Consider the following 20,159-nt stretch of genomic DNA (forward strand, 5'->3'; position numbering starts at 1 on the left):
GCCAAATGCCATTCAGCTGGGGTGTGGCAGAGCTGGGAGTCAGTCCCATGGAATTGGCCCCAGAGCCTGAGGTCTTGCTGACTGTGATGCTGTCTCCTAGGGGAGTTTTCATGACGGCCCCAGTACCAACTGTGCAACCCACGCAGGCATTTGGTCTTATATCCCAATGTCCTTATGGATCCTTTTTGGAGTGTTACCAAAAGACCAGATAGAAACAGTGCATGTTTTACATAAATTCTGAGCCTAACTAAAAACAAAATATGGTGGGATTTCTTTTTCATGAGCTAATAGCTAGTGTATCTACCTGCTACCAGATTCTTTTTTGGGATGCACACAATGAGTATATTACTTTTGGTTACAGTATTCTCCTTTAATGATAGGAACTGGCTGGCTATTTCCAGGACAATCTCTCCTCTCTAACCTGTGGGTAAACATAACCATGTGATCGAACCATTTTCGGAATTTTAGAAGAGGATAGAAGAAGAATTTTGCTGTGAAATACATACTTTTCCTGGTGGGAAATTTCTGGGAGAGGCAGATGCTTAATAAGCCTGGGCAGAATATCCTGAGGGATGATGGTGATTTCCTTGTTTCTGCCTTGGGCAGTGTCATTGCTTATTGTTCTCATTTTCAGCTGTGCCTTAATTTTGCCTGAGTCACACCCTTTGTTTCAACTTCAATGAGACTGTGCCCCAGGCAGTTTGATTCTCTTCTCAGACTTCTCTGAATCCTTCGCCAGGTTTCTGTTTCTGGAGATGCAGAGACTGGAGCTCATCTAACTTCTTATCATGGTGGAGGATCCTCTTCACTTTTCTAGTAACAAGCGTCATTTTTTAAAATCAGTTTTAGGTGTACAAAATAATGTAATCGTTAGACATTTATACCCCTCCTCCAATCTACTACCCCTCTGACATCGTATATAGCTGCTGCAGTTCCACTGACTCTACTCCTTATGCTGTGCTCCACATCCTGTAAATATAAATATACATATTATAGTTGACATTCATTGTTATTCAGCTTCAGGTGTACACTGCAGTGGTCAGGCATCTACACTGTCCGTGAAGTGGGCTCCCTAATAAGACAAGTGTCCATCAGATACCCTACAAAATCTTTACAACGTTATTGATTATGTTCCCCAAACTGTCTTTCATATCCCCTTGGAAAAAGTGTCATTTGACTTGATATTTTTGAAGCCACAGTAACAAAATGTGATAAAAGCAATGCTCAAACAGAATCCTATGGGAGTTTACTTCTTTGTCCCCACTTTCTAAGTTGCCCTTGACAATGAATCATTAATAACCACCCAGCTTCCTCCAGTTGTTGGCTGATGTACTCACAGTGGAAGTTATTGCAATTTTCCATGATTGTTGAGTGATGTATCCAGAAGAGAAGGCCTGAAGCCCAACTTCCTAATGTTAACATCTCTCTCCTCTTGCCTTTAAAAACCTTATTTTGTCCTTAAAATGGCCCTTTGGGAAATGCATTCTATATGGTCCTAGACATGTAGGGTCAGTGACAATCTGTGTTGGTACTTAAGGGGCTCAACTATCTTTGTTGAATTTAAGCAGTTTTAAATCTTATAATCATTGCTTCACAAATTACTTAGACTCTGAGACATTTGTTTGTACATTCACTTACTCATTCATTCATTTAACATGCTTTCACTATTTTCTTAAGTCTGTTTCTGGTCTGTGTTCTGACACTATACATGTTCCAGGGCAGACATTTGCATCAATCTCATAGTTTCTAGATAACAAAATGCTTTCCACATACAGTATTTTATGTGTGGCATAGAAGGACTTATTGTTGTTAGTTATGACCTTAAGAAAATAACTATGATTTTTTGATCCTGCCTGTGTAAAAGGAGGGAATAAATAAAATGCATTTCCAAAGGTGGTTGTGTTGATTTGAGCTAATACTGTATATGTAAGGAGCTAAGCCTGTGTCTGGCACATATTAGTATCAGTAAATATTAGCTCAGTGAACTAAGATTATGTACAACTGTAAAGTCTTATATATGTACAGATTGGTATTATTACTTTTGACCTCTGCCTATCATTTATTCATTCAAGAAATATTAATTGAGCATCTACAATGTGCCAGGCAATGTTCCAAGCATTTGGGATGCATTAGAGAATGAAATACACAATGAACCCTGCCTCATGGAGCTCATATTCTAGTGTGTGTGGGGGAGGCAGACAATAAAATATAATAATTATATAATGTGTTTGAAAGCAATGTGTGGATGGAAAGAAGAAAAAGCAGAACAGAGTAAAGGAGACTGGGAGTGCTGAGAGGTTGTGATTTAAAATAGGGTGATCAACTAGCCTGCTTGAGAAAGTGTTATTTGCACAAAGACTTCAGGGAGGTGAGGGAGTTGCCAATAGACACCTAGGTAAGAATGTTCTCGGTAGAAGGCACGACCTGTGCGAAGTTCCCAGGGTGGCAGCGTGCCTGATGTGTCAGATGAATAACAGGGAGGCCAGTGTGCTTGGAAGAGGGAATGGGGACAGTGGGAGCAGATGAGGTTAGAGAGGCAATGGGGATAAGATCCCGCAGCGCTGTGTGTCATGGCAAAGGTTCTGGCTTTTACTGTGAATGGAACGGGCACCCAGTGCAGGGCTTTGAGGGAGCTCTCTGTTACGAAATTACACTGCAGGTAGGGTCTGTGGTAAGAGGAGAGTTAGGGACACGAGTTAGGAAGCGAGGGAGAAGTGACTCTGGCTCAGAACGGGAGTGGGGTGGGGGGTAGGGGAGCTGTGGAGGTGGTGAGAACAGATTCTCCTTACATTCTGGAGCTAAAGACAACAGGAGTTCTTAACTGATTCGATGTGAGATGTGAGAAAAGAGGAATCAAGACGACTTCAAGATTTTTCGGCTGAGCCTTCAGAAAGTCGGAGCTGCCCTCAACTGCGGTAGTAGGCTTCCAGAAGAATATGTTTGAGGGGAAAGATCCGGAGTTTATTTTTGGGCGTCCTGAAGTGGATGGGGCGGGTATTGATTAATTCCTTATTCCACAAACACTTCCTAGCATCTATGTGCCAAACAGTGAACATTATCTAGAGCCACGTGGTCAGGAGCTTTGTTACCAAGCAGCTCACAGCCGAGTGGGGAGAGTGGACATGTGAATAAACAATAAAGAACAATGTTACAAATACGATGGTGTGTGTACCAGGGACAGTGGACGCAGAGGAGTGACAGATATCCTTATCTTTTTGAACTTTTTTTAAAAAATAATTTTTATTTTTCAATTACAGGTGACATACAGTATTATATTAGTTTCAAGTATACAACATAGTGATTAGATAGACATTTATACAACTTACAAGGTGATTTCCCCCAATAAATCGAGTACCCACCTGGCACCATACATAGTTATTACAATATTCTTGACTGCATTCCCTATGCTGTGCTTTACATCCCCTTGACTATTTTGTAACTGTCAATTTGTGCTTCTTAATTCCTTCCCCTTTTTCACCCATCTTCCCAGTTCCCTTTCTATCTGACAACAATCAAAATGTTCTCTTTTTTTCTGTTTTATTTGTTCACTTTGTTTGTTTTTCTAGATTACGCATATAAGTGAAATCATATGGTATTTGTCTTTGTTTGGTTTATTTCACTGAGTATGATATCCTCTAGGTCCATCCATTTTTTGCAGATGGCAAGATTTCATTTTTTATTACCTAATAATATTCCAGGCAAGATATCATTTTTTTTGACCAAATATCCCACTGTATTCGAGTATACTGGGGGTTCCAAAAAAAAAAAATGTATGCACATGACTTGTATTCATCTTTTGTTATTGGTATATATTAAGTATTACAATTTTAACAGTTTTTTCCTTCTTAAAATTTGTATACAATTTTTTGGCACCCTCTGTATGTACCAGTTCTTATTTATCCACACATCTATTGATGGACACTTAGGTTCCTTCCATGTCTTGGCTATTGTAATCAATGCTACAGTGGACATACGGTTGCTTGTATCTTTTTGAATTAGTGTTTTGGATTTCTTTGAATAATTACCCAGAAGTGGAATTACTGGGCCCTTCTTTGTCTCTTGTAATAGACTTTGTTTTAAAGTCTGTTTTGTCTGGCATAAGTATTGTTACCACAGGTTTTTTTGTTTGTTTGTTTGTTTCTATTTTCATGAGATATCTTTTCCCATCCCTTTACTTTCAATCTCTGTGTGTCTCTTGATCTGAAGTGAGTCTCTTGTAGGCAGCATGTGTAAGTGTCTTGTTTTCATATCCATACAGCCAGCCTGTGTCTTTTGATTGGAGCATTTAATTCATTTACACTTAAAGTAATTGTTGATAGATATGTAGTGATTGCCATTTTATTCATATTTTTGATCTTTTTTTCCCCTCTTCTTCTTAGAGAAGTCCCTTTAACAGTTCTTATAATACTGGTTTGGTGGTGATGAACTCCATTAGCTTTTTCTTATTTGGGAATCTTTCTAAACTTTGAAAATGGGGTACTGAAAAGTTAATTGAGTTGCCAAAGTTCACAGTTAATATATAGCACAGCTGGAACCTTGTGACTTAGAAATAAATGTTTGGTCTTTGTCCCCATTTGAAGCACAGAGCTTCTAAAACTTCTGGAATTTCCTGACCAGTGAGAGAGATGAAGGTGTCTTTTGTTGTGTCAATGAGGTGACTTTTGGAATGCCCCTACATCAACTAAGGGTGGGGGCTGGTTACCAGGGGAACCCTGTGATTTCAGGGTTGGTACTTTCAGTCTCATCCCTCAGACTGGAGGAGGGAAGAGGGGCTGGAGGTTGAACTGATCTCCAATGGCCAATGATTAATCAAGCATGACTATGTAATGAAGCCTCCATAAAACCCCAAAAGGAAGGGGTTTACAGAGCTTCCAGATTGGTGAACAGGTAGAGACTGGGGAGGGTGATGTGCTCAGAGAGCATGAAAGAGCTTACCACACACCTTGCCTTATGCTTCTCTTCCATCTGGCTGTTCCTAAGTTATAATATTCTTTTATAATAAACAGATAATCTTGTAAGTAAAATCTTTGTCTGATTGCTGCGAGTCACTCAAGCAAATCAGTGGAGCCCAAGGAGGGGGTTCATTGGAACCTCCGATATATGGCCATTAAGTCAGAAGCACACAAATGATAACCTGGGCTTGCAGCTGCCACTTGAAATCGGCGAGGGCAGTCTTGTAGGACTGAACCCTTAACCTGAGGGATATGATCCTCTCTCCAGGTAGACAGTTTCAGAATTGAGTTGATTTGTAGGACTCTCAGCTGGTATCTGAGAATTGCTTGGAGGTGTGGGGAACGTCTCTCCACCAATTGAAATTGGGTGTTAGAATCATTATTAGACCTGAATTACAGTTTTCTGACTCCCTGGAGTTGGGAAACTTTCTGTTTTTTAATTAGTTTCAGGCATGCAACAAGTGTAATACTTAGACATTTACACGCCTTGCAAAGTGATAACCCTCTCTCCCATAATCCATTAACTACCCCTGTCACTTTGTATGTAGCTGTTACAATTCCACTGACTCTATTCCCTATGCTGTACTCCACATCCTGTGACTATATATATATATTGGGAACCTTTTTTATGTCATGTGATTTGTGTCCTTGCAGAGCTAACCACGTTGTCAGTGCCATGGGCACCAAGAACAACGTGACTGAGTTTGTGTTGTTCGGCCTTTTCCAGAGCAGGGAATTGCAGCACGCGTGCTTCGTGGTCTTCTCCCTCTTTCAAGTGCTCACTGTCCTGGGGAACCTTCTGGTCATCATCACCATCAATGCCAGCAAGGCCCTGCATGCTCCTGTTTGTTTCTTCCTCAGCCACTTGTCTTTTGCTGACATGTGCTGTCCGTATGCTATCACACCCAAGATGATTGCTGACACTTTCATGGAGTACAAGACCATTTCCGTCAATGGTTGCATGACCCATCTCTTCTCGGCCCATTTCTTTGGTGGCACTGTGACCATGAGAGGAAAAACTGACACTATGGGATACATCTGTTTGTGTCAAGGAGTAGGAACTGAACATTTTGAAACTGCTATGTTAGCCCAAACCATGACTGGATTCAAAATAGGTCAAAATAAATTTCTTGGTACCTGCTATAATTGTGGGAAGCCAGGCCATATCAGAAAAGAATGGAGAAAGAAAAATGAAAACAGTTCCTGTTTGCCTACTGCTAATACTGTTACGGGACCTAAACCACCTGGATTGTGCCCTAAATCCCAAAAAGGAAATCATTGTGCTTCTGAATGCAGATCAGTTTTTCATAAGAATGGGACCCCTAGTCAGGGAAAGGAGAGGTGGGGCCAGCCCCGGGCCCCAATGACAAAAACTGGGGCATATGTAAATTAGACTGCTTTTCAGAATTATCAGGCAGTACCTCCCCCCTCTCTAAGGAAAAATTAGAGGCATTAACAGAATTAATACAGACTCAATTAGAACAAAATCATATAGAATCTTCTAGCCCTTGGAATTCTCCGGTATTTGTTATTAAGAAAAAATCAGGAAAATGGCAAATGCTCACAGATCTACGAGCTGTCAATGCTATAATTGAGCCCATGGGTGTTTTACAGCCTGGGCTCCCACAACCTTCAATGATACCAAAAAAATTGGCCTTTAATAGTTATTGATTTACAAGATTGTTTCTATGCAATCCTTTTACATCCTCAAGATTGCCCTCGATTTGCATTTTCTGTTCCTTCAATTGACAATAAGCAACCTATGAAGAGATTTCAATGGAAAGTTCTCCCACAAGGAATGCTTAGTAGCTCTACAATTTGTCAGCTTTTTGTAGCCAGATCATTACAACCTGTGAGAATTAATTTCACAGATTGTTATATTATTCATTATATGGATGATATTCTGTGTGCTGCGTCCTCTATAGAGCTCTTAATGGCATGCTTTGAATTACATAAAAAACAGCTTGATTTGGCTGGACTTTGCATTGCTCCAAATAAAATTCAAACTACAGCACCGGTCCAATATTTAGGGACAGTTGTGGACCGCCATTCTATCAAACCCCAGAAAGTCCAAATTAGAAGGGATCAAATTTTTACTTTAAATGATTTACAAAAAATTATAGAGAGATAGTAATTGGCTACGTCCAACTCTGGGTATCCCCACTTATGCTCTCAGTAATTTATTTGGTCTTTTGCGGGTCCCCCCTCAACTGGATAGCCCCCACACCCTAACTCCTCAGGCCAACAAAGAGTTAGAATTAGTTGAAAAGAAAATTCAGGATGCTCAAATTCAACATATTAATCCCTCTTTGCCTTTACAAATGTTAATTTTCCCTACTCCACATTTGCCTGAGGTGGCAATTGTTCAATTCAATGACCTGGCGGAGTGGCTTTTTTTACATAACAAATTCACTAAGTCACTCTGAGCTATGTAGAGTTAATCTTAGAACTCATATCAGGAGCTCGCACCAGGGTGCTTCATTTAAATGGATAGGAACCCAATAAAATAGTGGTTCCCTTTAAAAAACAGCAAATAACACATTTAAACGTTCATTCTGAATCTTGGCAAATTGCTATTAGTGACTTTTTTGGAATTGACAGTCATTATCCAAAAAATAAGTTATTTCAGTTTCTCCTGAAAACTAATTGGATTTTACCTAAAAAACTCAGACAGACTCCATTCCTCAAGGCTATACAGTTTTTACGGATGGATCTAATAATGGTAAAGCAGTAATGGTTAGCCAAAAAGGTCATCAACTTATTCACACTAATTGTACTTCAGCACAAAAGGCTGAGTTGGTTGAAGTTTTAACTGCATTAAAACTTTCTCAGGTCCTTTAAATATTATTTCTGATTCTGCTTATGTTCATGCAGTACAAAGTATTGAAACAGCATCTCTCTCCAATAATTGTAATCAATCTCTTCAGCTTTTGTTTACCCAACTCCAACAGATTGTGAATCGTCAACAACCTTTCTTTATCACCCACATTGCGCTCACACTACATTACCTGGCCCTATGACTCAGCATAATGCTATTGCAGACTCATTAGTAGGAAGTGCCCATGTTACCGAGGCAAACATTTTCATTCTCTGGCCCATACCAATGCTGATGGTCTTTGCTGTTGGTTTCCTATCACTAACAAACAAGCTCGACAGATTGTTTGAACCTGCCCTACTTGTCAGATTCTTAGTGCTCCACATGAATGACCTGAAGGAGTAAACCCTAGAGGTCTTGTACCCAATGCTTTTTGGCAGATGGATGTAACTCATATTCCTTCTTTCGGACGTTTATTCTTTTTGCACGTAACCATAGATACAGCCTGTCTTTCTTGTTGTTACTGCTCAAAGTGGTGAGACTACTGCCCACACAGTATGCCACTTGTTTGTCTGTTTTTCAATTGTGGGGCTTCCTCTAGCTATCAAAACAGACAATGGTCCTGCATATACCAGTGCTAAGTTTGTAAAATTCTGTGCTGAATGCCACATTACTCATACCACTGGTATTCCTTACAACACACAGGGTCAAGCCATTGTTGAATGTGCTAATGCCATGTTGAGAAAACAATTACAAAAAGAAAAAGGAGAAATAGGGGACCCCCGACAGATACAATTAGCAACAGGTATGTTTACTTTAATTTTCTTTTTCATTCATCTGGCTCAGATACCAAGGCTCACCTTGGACACACTGTAGCTGAGAGATATTTCAATAGTCTCCAGAGTCCAAAACCTTTGGAAAATCTTCCTATTTGGTGGAAGGACATTCAAACTAACCAGTGGCATCTAGGAACTTTATTAACATGGGGACGAGGCTTTGCTTGTATTTCTCCAGGTCCTGAAGAACGACCTTTGTGGATACCTGGTCGGTGTGTCAAACCATACCATGAGCGACAGCCCACGGAAGAGAAGACATCTATAAGATACCCATCCACGCCCCTAGGGTGTGGGAAGGCTCTCACTCCTCCCAGGAGAGGAGACACTTTCCACGGCTGTGGAAGAACTATCTCATTTGAATCCACTCACTTGGGTGGAAACCCTAGGTGGAAGATTTGCTGGTGCTATTGCTATTCTGTTTATTGTTTTAAGTTTATTTTGTAGTCCTCAGAAGTGGACAAACAGCCCTCTGATGGGCAAGGATGAAAAATCTATGAGGTCTGTGTTTCTCACGCTTCAAAAACAAAAAGGGGGAGATGTTGCCGTGCAGAGGCCTACCCGTCTGTCCCTTCATGCCTACCCCTAAAGAGAAGGAGAGTCTGTGAGACTAATCCTTTCAGGGACTTTGCTTCACCTTTGTGCCATACGCCTTATGTCTCCCTGTTTGGCCCCAAAGGGTGGCTGGTTAGCCAATGACGGGTAAGATTCCCCACGGGGGGAACGACCTAAGCCAGGCACAGTCATGTGGGGACCACCTGGAGAACTCGCGGGGTTGATAGAGGTGGGCACAGCCCCCCACCTGCCCCTGTCTAAGGAGAACGTCTGCCTTTGTGGCCGCATTCCTTCCCACAGCCTGCAGGGGAAGTGACTCAATGATGTGCTCTGCATCTATTCCCGCACAAAGGTTTTGTCCCTTGGGAGGCACATATCACCATTACAAAGATATCCTGGGGCTCTCAGGTTCCGGCTTCTGCAGGCAAGGGTGATTGGCTTAAATCAGTTTCCTAGTATGATGCATGAGATTCACAGATCTTGAGATGAAGAAACTTTACTTCCTCACTTAACCAATAAAAGCTATACGTTGGCCTGATTTGGGGCTCAGCCCTTGAGGCTTGAGTCCCTTGGCACCGCTTGCACTCCATTCTTGGATGCTGTCTTAACCCTGTGCTGTCCTTCACTCTCCCCACAACTCTTGTCGCACGGGATGCGACAGACGTCAGTTTTGGGAATTCTTTTTTCAATCAACCTGTTTTCAGCTGTTTGAGCCAGCCTTTTCAGTTGTCCCCAGGTGGGAGGTTGGGCACAGGTCGTCTGCAGGGTTTTCCATGGAATCACGGTTTGAATGGAGATTGAGGGCACTGGACAAATTGTCGTGTGAACAGGTTGAAAGGAGAGGTTGGACACCTTGATTGTTGGAAGCTCCACTGTCTCCACGTACCCTGTGAGGGGTTTCAGCCAAATGTGGTGTCTGTTTCACGGTTTGCCGCTCATGATATGGCTTAACACACCGACCAGTTATCCACACAGGTCGTTCTTCAGGACCTGGGGAAATACAAGCAAAGCCTCGTCCCCATGTCAATAGAGTTCCTAGGTGCCATTGATTAGTTTGAATGTCCTTCCACCAAATGGGGACATTTTCCAGAGGTTTTGGACTCTGGAGACTATTGAAATGTCTCTCAGCTGTACTGTTTCCAAGGTGAGCCGTGGTATCTGAACCAGATGAATTAAAAAAATTTAAAGTGAACATAGCTCTTGCTAACTGTCTCTGTGGGGGACCCCTTATTTTTCTCCCTTTTTGTTTTTGTAGTTGTTTTTTCAAAGTGGCTTTAGCACATTCAACAATGGCTTGACCCTGTGTGTTGTAAGGAATACCAGTGGTGTGATTAATGTGCCATTCAGCACAGAGTTTTGCAAATTTGGCACTGGTATTTGCAGGGCCATTGTCTGTTTTGATCCCGTGAGGAAGCCCCATAATTGAAAAGCAGACAAATAACTCTCAATAAGAATGGGTGGCAGTTTCACCAGTTTGAGTTGTACCAACAAGAAAGCCAGAGGCAGTATCTATTGTTACATGTACAGAGGGCAAATGCCCAAAAGAGAGAATGTGAGTTACATCCATCTGCCAAGGAGCATAGGGTACAAGACCCCTAGGATTTACTCCTTCAGGGAGTTCTTCTGGGGCATTAAGAATCTGGCAAGTCAGACAGGTTTGAACAATCCGTTGAACCTATTTGTTAGTAATAGGAAACGGAGAGCAAAGGCTGCCAGCATTGGTATGAATTAAAGAATGAAAGTGCATTGCCTCAGTAACATGGGCGCACTCTACTAATGAGTCTGCAATAGCATTACCATGAGTCATAGGACCAGATAATATAGTGTGAGCCCGGATGTGGGTGTTAAAGAAAGGGTGTTGATGGTTTCTCATAATCTATTGGAGTTGGGTAAACAAAAACTGAAGAGATTGATTAGAATTATTGGAAAGATATGCTGCTTCAATACTTTGTACTGTATGAACAACATAAGCAGACTCAGAAACAATGTTTAAAGTATCTGAGAAAATTTGTAAAGCAGTTAAAACTGCTACTAATTCAGTCTTTTGTGCTGAAGTACAATTGCTGTAAATAAGTTGATGACCTTTCTTGCTAACAATTGCTGCTTTACCATTATTAGAGCCATCTGTAAAAACTGTAAAGCCTTGGGGAATAGGAGCCTGTCTAAGTTTTTTGTATAAAATCAAATTAATTTTCAGGAGAAACTGGAACGGGTTGTTTTCTGGGTAATGAGTATCAATTGTTCCAAAAAAATCACTAATAACCTGCTAAGATTCAGAATGAATGTTTAAATGTGTTATTTGTTGTTTCTTAAAGGGAACCATGATTTTACTGGGTTCCTGTCCGTTTAGATCAGGGGTGTCCAAACTTTTTTCAATGCTTTTCACCAAGGACCATATGCGGTAAAATACACAAACAGCCGGGCCACTCACTCGAGGTGAACTACGTATTGCCTCACCTGGTTTATTTAAGTAAACTAAATAATGTTTTTGGAATTTGCTGCGGGCCAATAAAAAATGGATCGCGGGTCACAGTTGGCCCACGGGCCGCAGTTTGGACACCCCTGATTTAGATGAAGCACCCTGGTGCAAGCTCGTGATATGAGTTCTGAGATTACTTCCACATAGCTCCGGAGTGACTTAACAAAGTTGTTAGGCAGGAACAGCTATTCCACCAGGTCATTTTGTTGAATAATCACTGCTGTGGGCAAATGTGGAGTAGGAAAATCTAAGATCTGTAAAGGTAGGGAAGGATTACACGCTGAATTTGAGCCTGTTGTATTTTACTTTCGACCAATTCTAATTCTTTGTTGGCCTGAGGAGTTAGTGTGCAGATGCTATCCAGTTCAGGGGGCCCCCCCGCAAGAAGCCAAATAAATTACTGAGAGCATATGTGCGAATGCCTAGGGTCAGACGTGGCCAATTAATATCTCTTAGCAATTTTTGTAAATCATTTAAAGTAGAAATTTGATCTTTTCTAATTTGGACTTTTTGAGGTTTGATAGACTAGTGGTCCACAACAGTTCCTAAATATTGGACCAGTGTTGTAGTTTGAATTTTATTTGGAGCGATGCAAAGTCCAGCCAAATCAAGTTGTTTTTTATGTAATTCAAAGCATGGCATTAAGAGCTCTATAGAGGACGCAGCACACAGAATATCATCCATATAATGAATAATATAACAATCTGTGAAATTTATTCTCACAGGTTGTAATGATCTGGCTACAAAAAGCTGACAAATTGTAGAGCTACTAAGCATTCCTTGTGGGAGAACTTTCCATTGAAATCTCTTCATAGGTTCCTTATTATTAATTGAAGGAACAGAAAATGCAAAGCGAGGACAATCTTGAGGATGTAAAGGGATTATATAGAAACAATCCTGTAAGTCTATAACTATTCAAGTCCAATTTTTTAGAATCATTGAAGGTTGTGGGAGCCCAGACTGTAAAGCACCCATGGGTTCAATTATAGCACTGATAGCTCACAGATCTGTGAGCATTTGCCATTTTCCTGATTTTTTCTTAATAACAAATACAGGAGAATTCCAAGGGTTAGTAGAAGGTTCTATATGATCTTGTTTTAATTGAATCTGTACTAGTTCTGTTAATGCGTTTAATTTTTCCTTAGACAGGGGCCACTGTTCTATCCATAGAGGCTTATTGTTTATCCATTTAAGGGCTCCAGGGGTCTGTAGCTGTTCAACAGTGGCCCCTATAAAAAAGGTTTTTGTGTTTCTTTCAGATATCCCAATCCTGCTCGTCCTTGTTGGGACAGGGCTGAATTGGCTGAGTAATTCCCTGTTTAAATTTTTCTAGAACTTTTCCTGGTTGATATCCCATTTGACTCATGATTTGTTGACTTTGAGGACTATAGGTGGTATCCAAATTTCTGTTTTCCATTGTGGAAGCAGATCTTGACCACACATTTACTGGAACATCCACAATATAGGGCTGTAAAAATCCCTTTTGTCCCTCTGGCCCAAGGCAGGGAAGAATGCAGACACTTGGATGGAAGCTTGAAGCTCGGCCCACACCCACAATGTTAATGTTTGGTTCTTGTACTTTCCGATTCTTTGGCCATTCCTGAGAGCTAATTATGGAAACACCTGCTGCAGTATCTAAAAGACCTGTAAACCTTTTAACCTATATTTCAACTTGACAAACTGATCGAATTCCTGATCTCTTTTCTGCTAGAAGAATTCCTGCCTGTCCAGTGCTTCCAAAACCTCCCGTTCCCCTTCTTTGAGTTCTCTTTTTCCCTGGAAGAATATATGGAGTAACTGAACAGAAATAACTGAGCAACCCGTTCACCTTTTTTTGCTGTCCAGGGAACAGATGAGGACATTATAATTTGAATTTCTCCTTCATAATCAGAGTCAATGATACCAGTATGAATGGTAACTCCTTTGGATGTTAAACTAGAAGGACCAAGGAGAAGCCCAACAGTACCTGGGGGAATCGGTCCAATAAATCCAGTGGGTACATGTAAAGGAGATTCTCCAGGAAGTAGTAAAATATTTTGTGCTGTGCAGATATCTATGACGGAACTCCCCTCCATAGCAGGACTTAATTGTTGAGCTGAAAGTTGGGGAGAGGTACTGCCTGATAATTCTGAAGAGCAGCCTGTGTCCTGTATGCCCGGTTATTGTCAGGGCCTGGGGCCGGCCTCGCCTCTCGTTTTCCTGAAGAGGGGTCCCATTCTTATGAAAAACTAATCTGCATTCAGAAGCCCAATGATTTCCTTTTTGGCATTTAGGGCACAATACAGGTGGTTTAGGTCCTGTAACAATAGTAGCATTAGGCAAACGGGAACTGTTTCTAGTTTTCTTTTTGCATTCCTTTTTTGTATGGCAAATTTTCCACAATTATAGCAAGTGCCAGGAAATTTATTTTGACCTATTTTGAATCCGGTCATGGCTTGAGCTAGCATGGCAACTTTAAGTTGTTCAGTTCCTACTCCTTGACACAAATAGATGTATCCCATTGTATCTGTTTTTCCTTTCATGGTCCCTATAGCCTTCTCACAGTCATTATTAGCATTGTCATATGCCACGATTTGTAAAATTATTTTAGCTGCCTGTGAATTGGTCACCTGTTTGTTGAGAGCATCCTGTAACCTGGCAACAAATTCAGAGATGGTTCTCGAGGACCTTGAAAGATTTTTTGAAATGACATCGAGGCTTTACCCTCCCTTTCTATTTTTTCCCATGCCATTAAGCAAATGCTTCGTAATTGGTCAGCAGCCTGTTCATCCATCCCTAATTGATCCTGTGTATTTTCCCAATAGCTGCTCCCTAGCAATTGATCTTTGACAATAGCTATATTGTGAGCCGGATTATGCCTAGCTTGGGTTTCAGCACCATCAATCCACCAACTCTTAAACTGCAGAAACTGGGAAGAGGAAAGACAAGTTTTGGCCAGGGCATTCCGATCTGTTGGAATTAATCGATTGCCATCGGCTGTGCCCCGTACAAGGCTGATGGTGTAAGGAGAAGCAGGGCCGTATTGAGTTACAGACTGTTTGAGCGCCTTTAAGAGCTTAAATGAAAAGGGCTCATGTAAAAACTCTCGAACAATGCTGGGGTTGTTAGGATCCTCTCCAGGAGTAACGCGCTCACAAATAAATGATAACAGGAAAGGGAAATGCCTCTAAGTCTCCTTCCCTACGAGCCTGGTAGATTCCCTTCTCAACCATGGACAGAGACGTCCATGAAGGACGGGGAGGTGCACACGCGGCAGAAAGAAAAGGATTAGTGCTTTTCTCCGGCTGCAAGGATGCATCTAATTCATGTGCTGTAAAAGCAGGCGGTAGTGGCAAATCAAGTAAAGGACATGAGGAGGGATGGCACTCCTCCAAAGGTGGATGTGATGACTTGGGAATTTCAGGGGGGGCTTCTAAAGACTCCTCTTTCTTTTCCTCTGATTCCTGTCTTTCTTCTTCCCCTTCATCTTCCTCATCAGTGTGTAAAGATTCTAAAACTGACCGGATTAATTTCCACATATCCCAGATGGTTACTGGGAGAGAAACTCCTTTATGATATAATTCGCGGAGTTCTGTACCAACTTTTCCCCATGTTTTAAAATCTAACATCCCTAATTTTGGGAACCAAGGACAAGAAGTTTCAGTTACTTTGAGAAGCTCCTCTAATTTCTGATCAGGCACTCGAGTTTCTGCATCCTGGGCCAGTGCTGCCCCCTCTCCTCACTTCTCTCTTCCCTCCTCACCCACTCGTGCAAGTTGCCCACCTTTAGATGATTTCAGTAGTGCGCTTCTGAGTCTTGCCTGTCTGCTGTGCAGGGAGTCCTTTGTGGAGTTATAGTTGCTCAATTTGTTGTAAGTTCCAGGGGAGATTTCAAGAGGCTCACCTCACACCACCATTTTTATGACGTCACTCCCGTGAACCTTTTAAAATGATCCCAGCAACCCCTATTTGTGCAGATTCATCAAGAAACTTGTGCTCAGGGAAGTACCTTGCTTATTGTCACTTAGAGTCATAAAACTATAATTTTCAAGTACTATAGAGGATTTTTTTGTTACTATGGAATTTTAATTTGTCTTTTTAAAAGGCCATACTCTTAAGAAGGTATGTTAAATAATGGTTTTTAAAAATAGAAAAGTGTTAACTTAGTAGTTTAAGTTGAAAGCCCAGTAACATTGTCTTCCAGTTTTTATAGTATAGAATCCTAGGTGGTATAAATGACTGAGAACAGTTTATATACCTAATTTTTATATCTACAGTGTTTAACTGGCTAGTACAAGATTTATCCTGGTGATAAATATTGCTGATTAAAAAGAGAAAGGGCAATCAATAGATGCTGCAGAAAGTAAAAAGTGGGAAAGAACTGGTTATAGACTCCCAGAGACTACCTCATACCTTTATGCTCTTCGAGAGGTGTGCCTTTATCAGTCTACAACTTCAGTCAGTGATAGGACTCTTGAATCACCTGGAAGCAGCAGGTGACGGAAGCATGTACAGTGCTAACTGCTGACTTCTACAGAAAGCTCAGCTTCTTCTGTACACGTCCTCCTCCTTCCCCCTGCAAAATGTATGTGAGTGAACTCAGCTTGTCTACATTTGAGGTTTAGGAATCCTGTAATTTTCCTGAGCAGTGAATAAGCAAAAAGATTGGGTTTGTAACGATAGTTGTACACTTCCTTTTTCTTGTTTAACTTTCTCCTTACCATCAGATGTAGGGACTCTGAGGAATCATTTCTTTTTTTCCTCTTTTAAATTTAATTTATTGGTGTGACATTGATTAATAAAATTATATATGTTTCAGGTGTACAATTCTACATTACATCATTTATATGTTGCATTTTGTGTTCACCAACCAAAGTCAGTTCTCATTTTATCACCATATATTTGACCCCCTTTATCCTTTTCTACCACCCTCCCCACCCCTTTGCCCCCTGGTAACCACTACACTGTTGTCTATGTCTGTGAGTTTTTGCTTGTTTGTTTGCCTTTCAGTTGTATATCCACATATGAGTGAAATCATATGGTTGTCACCTTTTTTCTAACTTCTTTCGCTTAGTGTGATAATTTCAAGATCCATCCATGTTGTGACAAATAGCACTATTTCTTCTTTTCTTATGGCTGAGTCATATTCCATTGTGTATATGTACCACATCTTCTTTTTGCAATCATCTATCAAGGGACACTTCGGTTGTTTCCATGACTTGGCCACCATGAAAATGCTGCAATGATCATAGGGTGCATATATGTTTACAGATAAATGTTCTCAGACTTTTTGTATAGATACCCAGAAGAGGGATTGCTGGGTGAGATGGTAATTCTGTTCAACTTCACTGGCTACTAGGGAAATGCAAATCAAAACCACTATGAGAAGCCACCTTATACCTGTTAGGATGGATATTATCAACCACATAAGCAGTAACAAATTTTGGAGAGCTTGTGGAGAAAAAGCACATCCCATGACTATATTTATATTTAATTATAGTTGACATATAATGTTATTTTATATTAATTTCAGGTGTATTGTGTAGTGGTTAGGCATTTATATAATTTATGAAGTGATCCGCCCAATAAGTCCAATAACCTCTTGACACTCTACATAGTCTTTACAACATTGTTGACTATACTCCCTTACTATAGCTCATAGCCCCATGCTAAGGCTTTGGATTTTAAATCTGTTTTTCTTTGCACTTTACTGTATTTCTATTTTTCCCTTTCTCTTTTTCTTTCTCTCGCATGTTCTTTTTCTTTGCCTCATTTTTTCTTCTACTCCCTCAGTAAGTGCTTCATGAGTGATTACATTTTGGCCAGCACCAGAGATACAAAACTGAATAAGATGGCATTTGAGGTAAGGCCAGTTTTTGCCTTCAAAGACCCAAAGTGTTGAATAGAAAGAGAGAGGAGTGTGGGGCAACATGGCAAGTGCTATAATGGATGCCGGAGTCTGAGACTGGAAGGAGGTAGCAACGTCATTTTTCAGAAAGCTTCCAGATAGGCAAATGAGGGAAGAGGATGGCTCATGAAAGAATCTTTATATGTCTTTGAGTGTTTTTATATGACTTAAATAGTAGAACAAATTAGATATTTCACTGGTGAATACGTCCCGCCATTTCGGCAATATAATAAATGTATCTTTGTGTGTTTATGAACGTATGGCCACAAATATGGCCACATCCTGGACTGGCTTCTAATACTTGATGCATAGTAGTTTTCTGTTTTGATTTTAAAAGTTTTACATTTTTTGTTGTTGTATAAAATTAAAAACAAATCTGGAAATTAAGAAGAACAAAATAAATAACACCTATATTGTCACCTGTAAGAATAAAAGAAATGAAGTAGTTGGTATGGTTTTGTATTTGTTTTTGCCTTCTGCTAATTTGAAAAAAGAGTGCACTCCAGGATATATTTATTAGGTAAGTAAAGGTGTCAGTATTGAGGATGAATGTGACTTTCTTTTTAGGAATGTCACCTGTCACCTGAGCTGAATTGACAGAGAGGATGAATAATGTGACGGAATTCATTCTCCTGGGCTTGACTCAAAATACGGAGCTTCAGAAATTCTCATTTCTTGTGGTTTTAATGGCCTTCGTGGTCACCTTGGCAGGCAACCTGCTCATTATTATCACTGTCAGCACCAGCAGGGCCCTGCGATCCCCCATGTACTTCTTTCTGTCTCAGTTATCCCTAATAGATGTCTGCTTTTCTTCCTCTATTACCCCTAAAATGCTAGCCGACAGTCTGACTGTGAGAAAAATCATCTCATTTAGGGGGTGTATGACTCAAGTCTTCATTGAGCATCTTTTTGGTGCTGCTGAGATCATTCTTCTCTCTGTGATGGCCTATGACCGCTATGTGGCCATCTGCAAACCTCTGCACTACATGGCCATCATGAGCCCACAGGGGTGTGGCCTCCTTGTGGGAGTGGCATCTTGCGCTCCCTAAGCACCTACAGCCTGGAGGGGAGGCACAAAGCCCTCTCCACCTGTGTGGCTCACATCACTGTCTTGTTCTTCGTGCCCTGCATGTTTGTGTATCTGCGCCCAGTGACCATGCTGCCCATTGATAAAGCTGTGGCTGTGTTTTATACCACGATAACTCCTATGTTAAATCCTTTAATCTACACCCTCAGAAATGCAGAGGTGAAAATTGCTATGAGGAAGCTATAGATGAAAAAGTGACTTCAATGGAGAAATAAGCACAACAGCATAAAATGACTTTATGTTTTAAGTGGCAAATGAAAATAATATAATTTCTGTGGTTAAGGATGAACTGAACACTATATGTAAATGTATGTTGATGTAAATGTATTAGTGAAAATATCCCATTTAGATTTATTTATTGTCCATTTGGTTGTTGAACTTTGGTGTGCTTGAAATTCTTGTTAAAATGCACAATCTGAGGATACAGCCCTAGAGAGTCTAATTCAATAGGACTGCTGGTGAATCTGCACATCTACATTTTAATCGAATTATCCAGCGGTTTCTAAGCAGTGATCTATGTATACACATTAAGTATTAGTGCTATAGATTCTGTTGTATCCTTAGCCTATTAACAGATCATCTTATCAAGGTATTTTTGGGAAATGTCTTTCATAGCAGATGCTATGAGAATCATGAAACTCTCAATTCTTCATAAATTATACAGTTGAAGCTCAGTACCTTTGCAATTACAAAACAATAACTTGTAGTCTATGAAAATAGATCTTTTTTTGGTGTGTATTGTCCGTCTTCTCTTTCTATACTTTTTAATCTTTTGCTGCATCTGGTCTGATTCTTTTTATCTCTGTGCTTCCAAAAGGAAAGTCTACCATCTATTCTTACTGAATTATTTGGACTAAATTTCATTTTCATTGTAGTTTATCTAGTCATTCATATTGAGAATATTGTTTTCACAATTTTGCTGTGTGAAGGAGATTTTATGTATCATTTATATGCACATTTTGGAGGAATTTGTGGTAGGGTTTAATATAGTATGATGGTTAAGAGAATGACCAGTCTCTGGATTCAGTCTCTGAATCACAGAGTTCTGAGATTAACACTTAGTTTTGCCACGTTGAGTGTGAACATTGCAAACACAATCTCTTTAAGTTTGAGTCAAAAGAGAATGATAGAGATAGTATCAGGATTAACTAATTCTTTTAAATCTTTTATTACCAATAAATGCTCAATAGCATGCTCAATAGTCTCTGTAACTATATAGAACCACTCCTGAGTCTAATATTTTTTAAGCATTAGAGAGAAAATCCATAATTTCTCTGTAATGGTTGTGAAGAATAATACTCTGAGCTGAATAGTCTTGTAGAATATCTTGGGGGCTGGAGTCCTTCCCAACACCCTCGGCCACTTACTGTATCCCTGTCTAGTTGGTTTTCTGATTCTATTGGCCTCATGCCTCCTAGGCCTTGGGGCTGATCCATTTATGGGTATGATTTTTCTCCCATAAGCCCGATTGAGGAACTGAATGGTCATTTCCCTAGGAACCTCAGGTCAACACAGCAGGCAAAGAAATATGAATAAAAATAAGTGAGGTAT

The 20,159-nt window shown here is 40.4% G+C and overlaps 1 protein-coding gene across 1 annotated transcript; it reads left to right on the top strand.

Moving 5' to 3' along the window:
- Window positions 1–5,628: 5,628 nt before the first annotated feature.
- On the top strand, window positions 5,629–18,794 carry LOC109439199 (olfactory receptor 4S1). Its single transcript, XM_074337154.1, is given in 4 exon segments — window positions 5,629–5,952; window positions 8,006–8,008; window positions 18,445–18,548; window positions 18,551–18,794. Coding segments are annotated over 4 exon segments (675 nt in total).
- The last annotated feature ends 1,365 nt before the right edge of the window (window positions 18,795–20,159 follow it).

This window comes from Rhinolophus sinicus, linkage group LG06, assembly GCF_036562045.2.
Source record: "Rhinolophus sinicus isolate RSC01 linkage group LG06, ASM3656204v1, whole genome shotgun sequence".
NCBI lineage: Eukaryota > Metazoa > Chordata > Mammalia > Chiroptera > Rhinolophidae > Rhinolophus > Rhinolophus sinicus.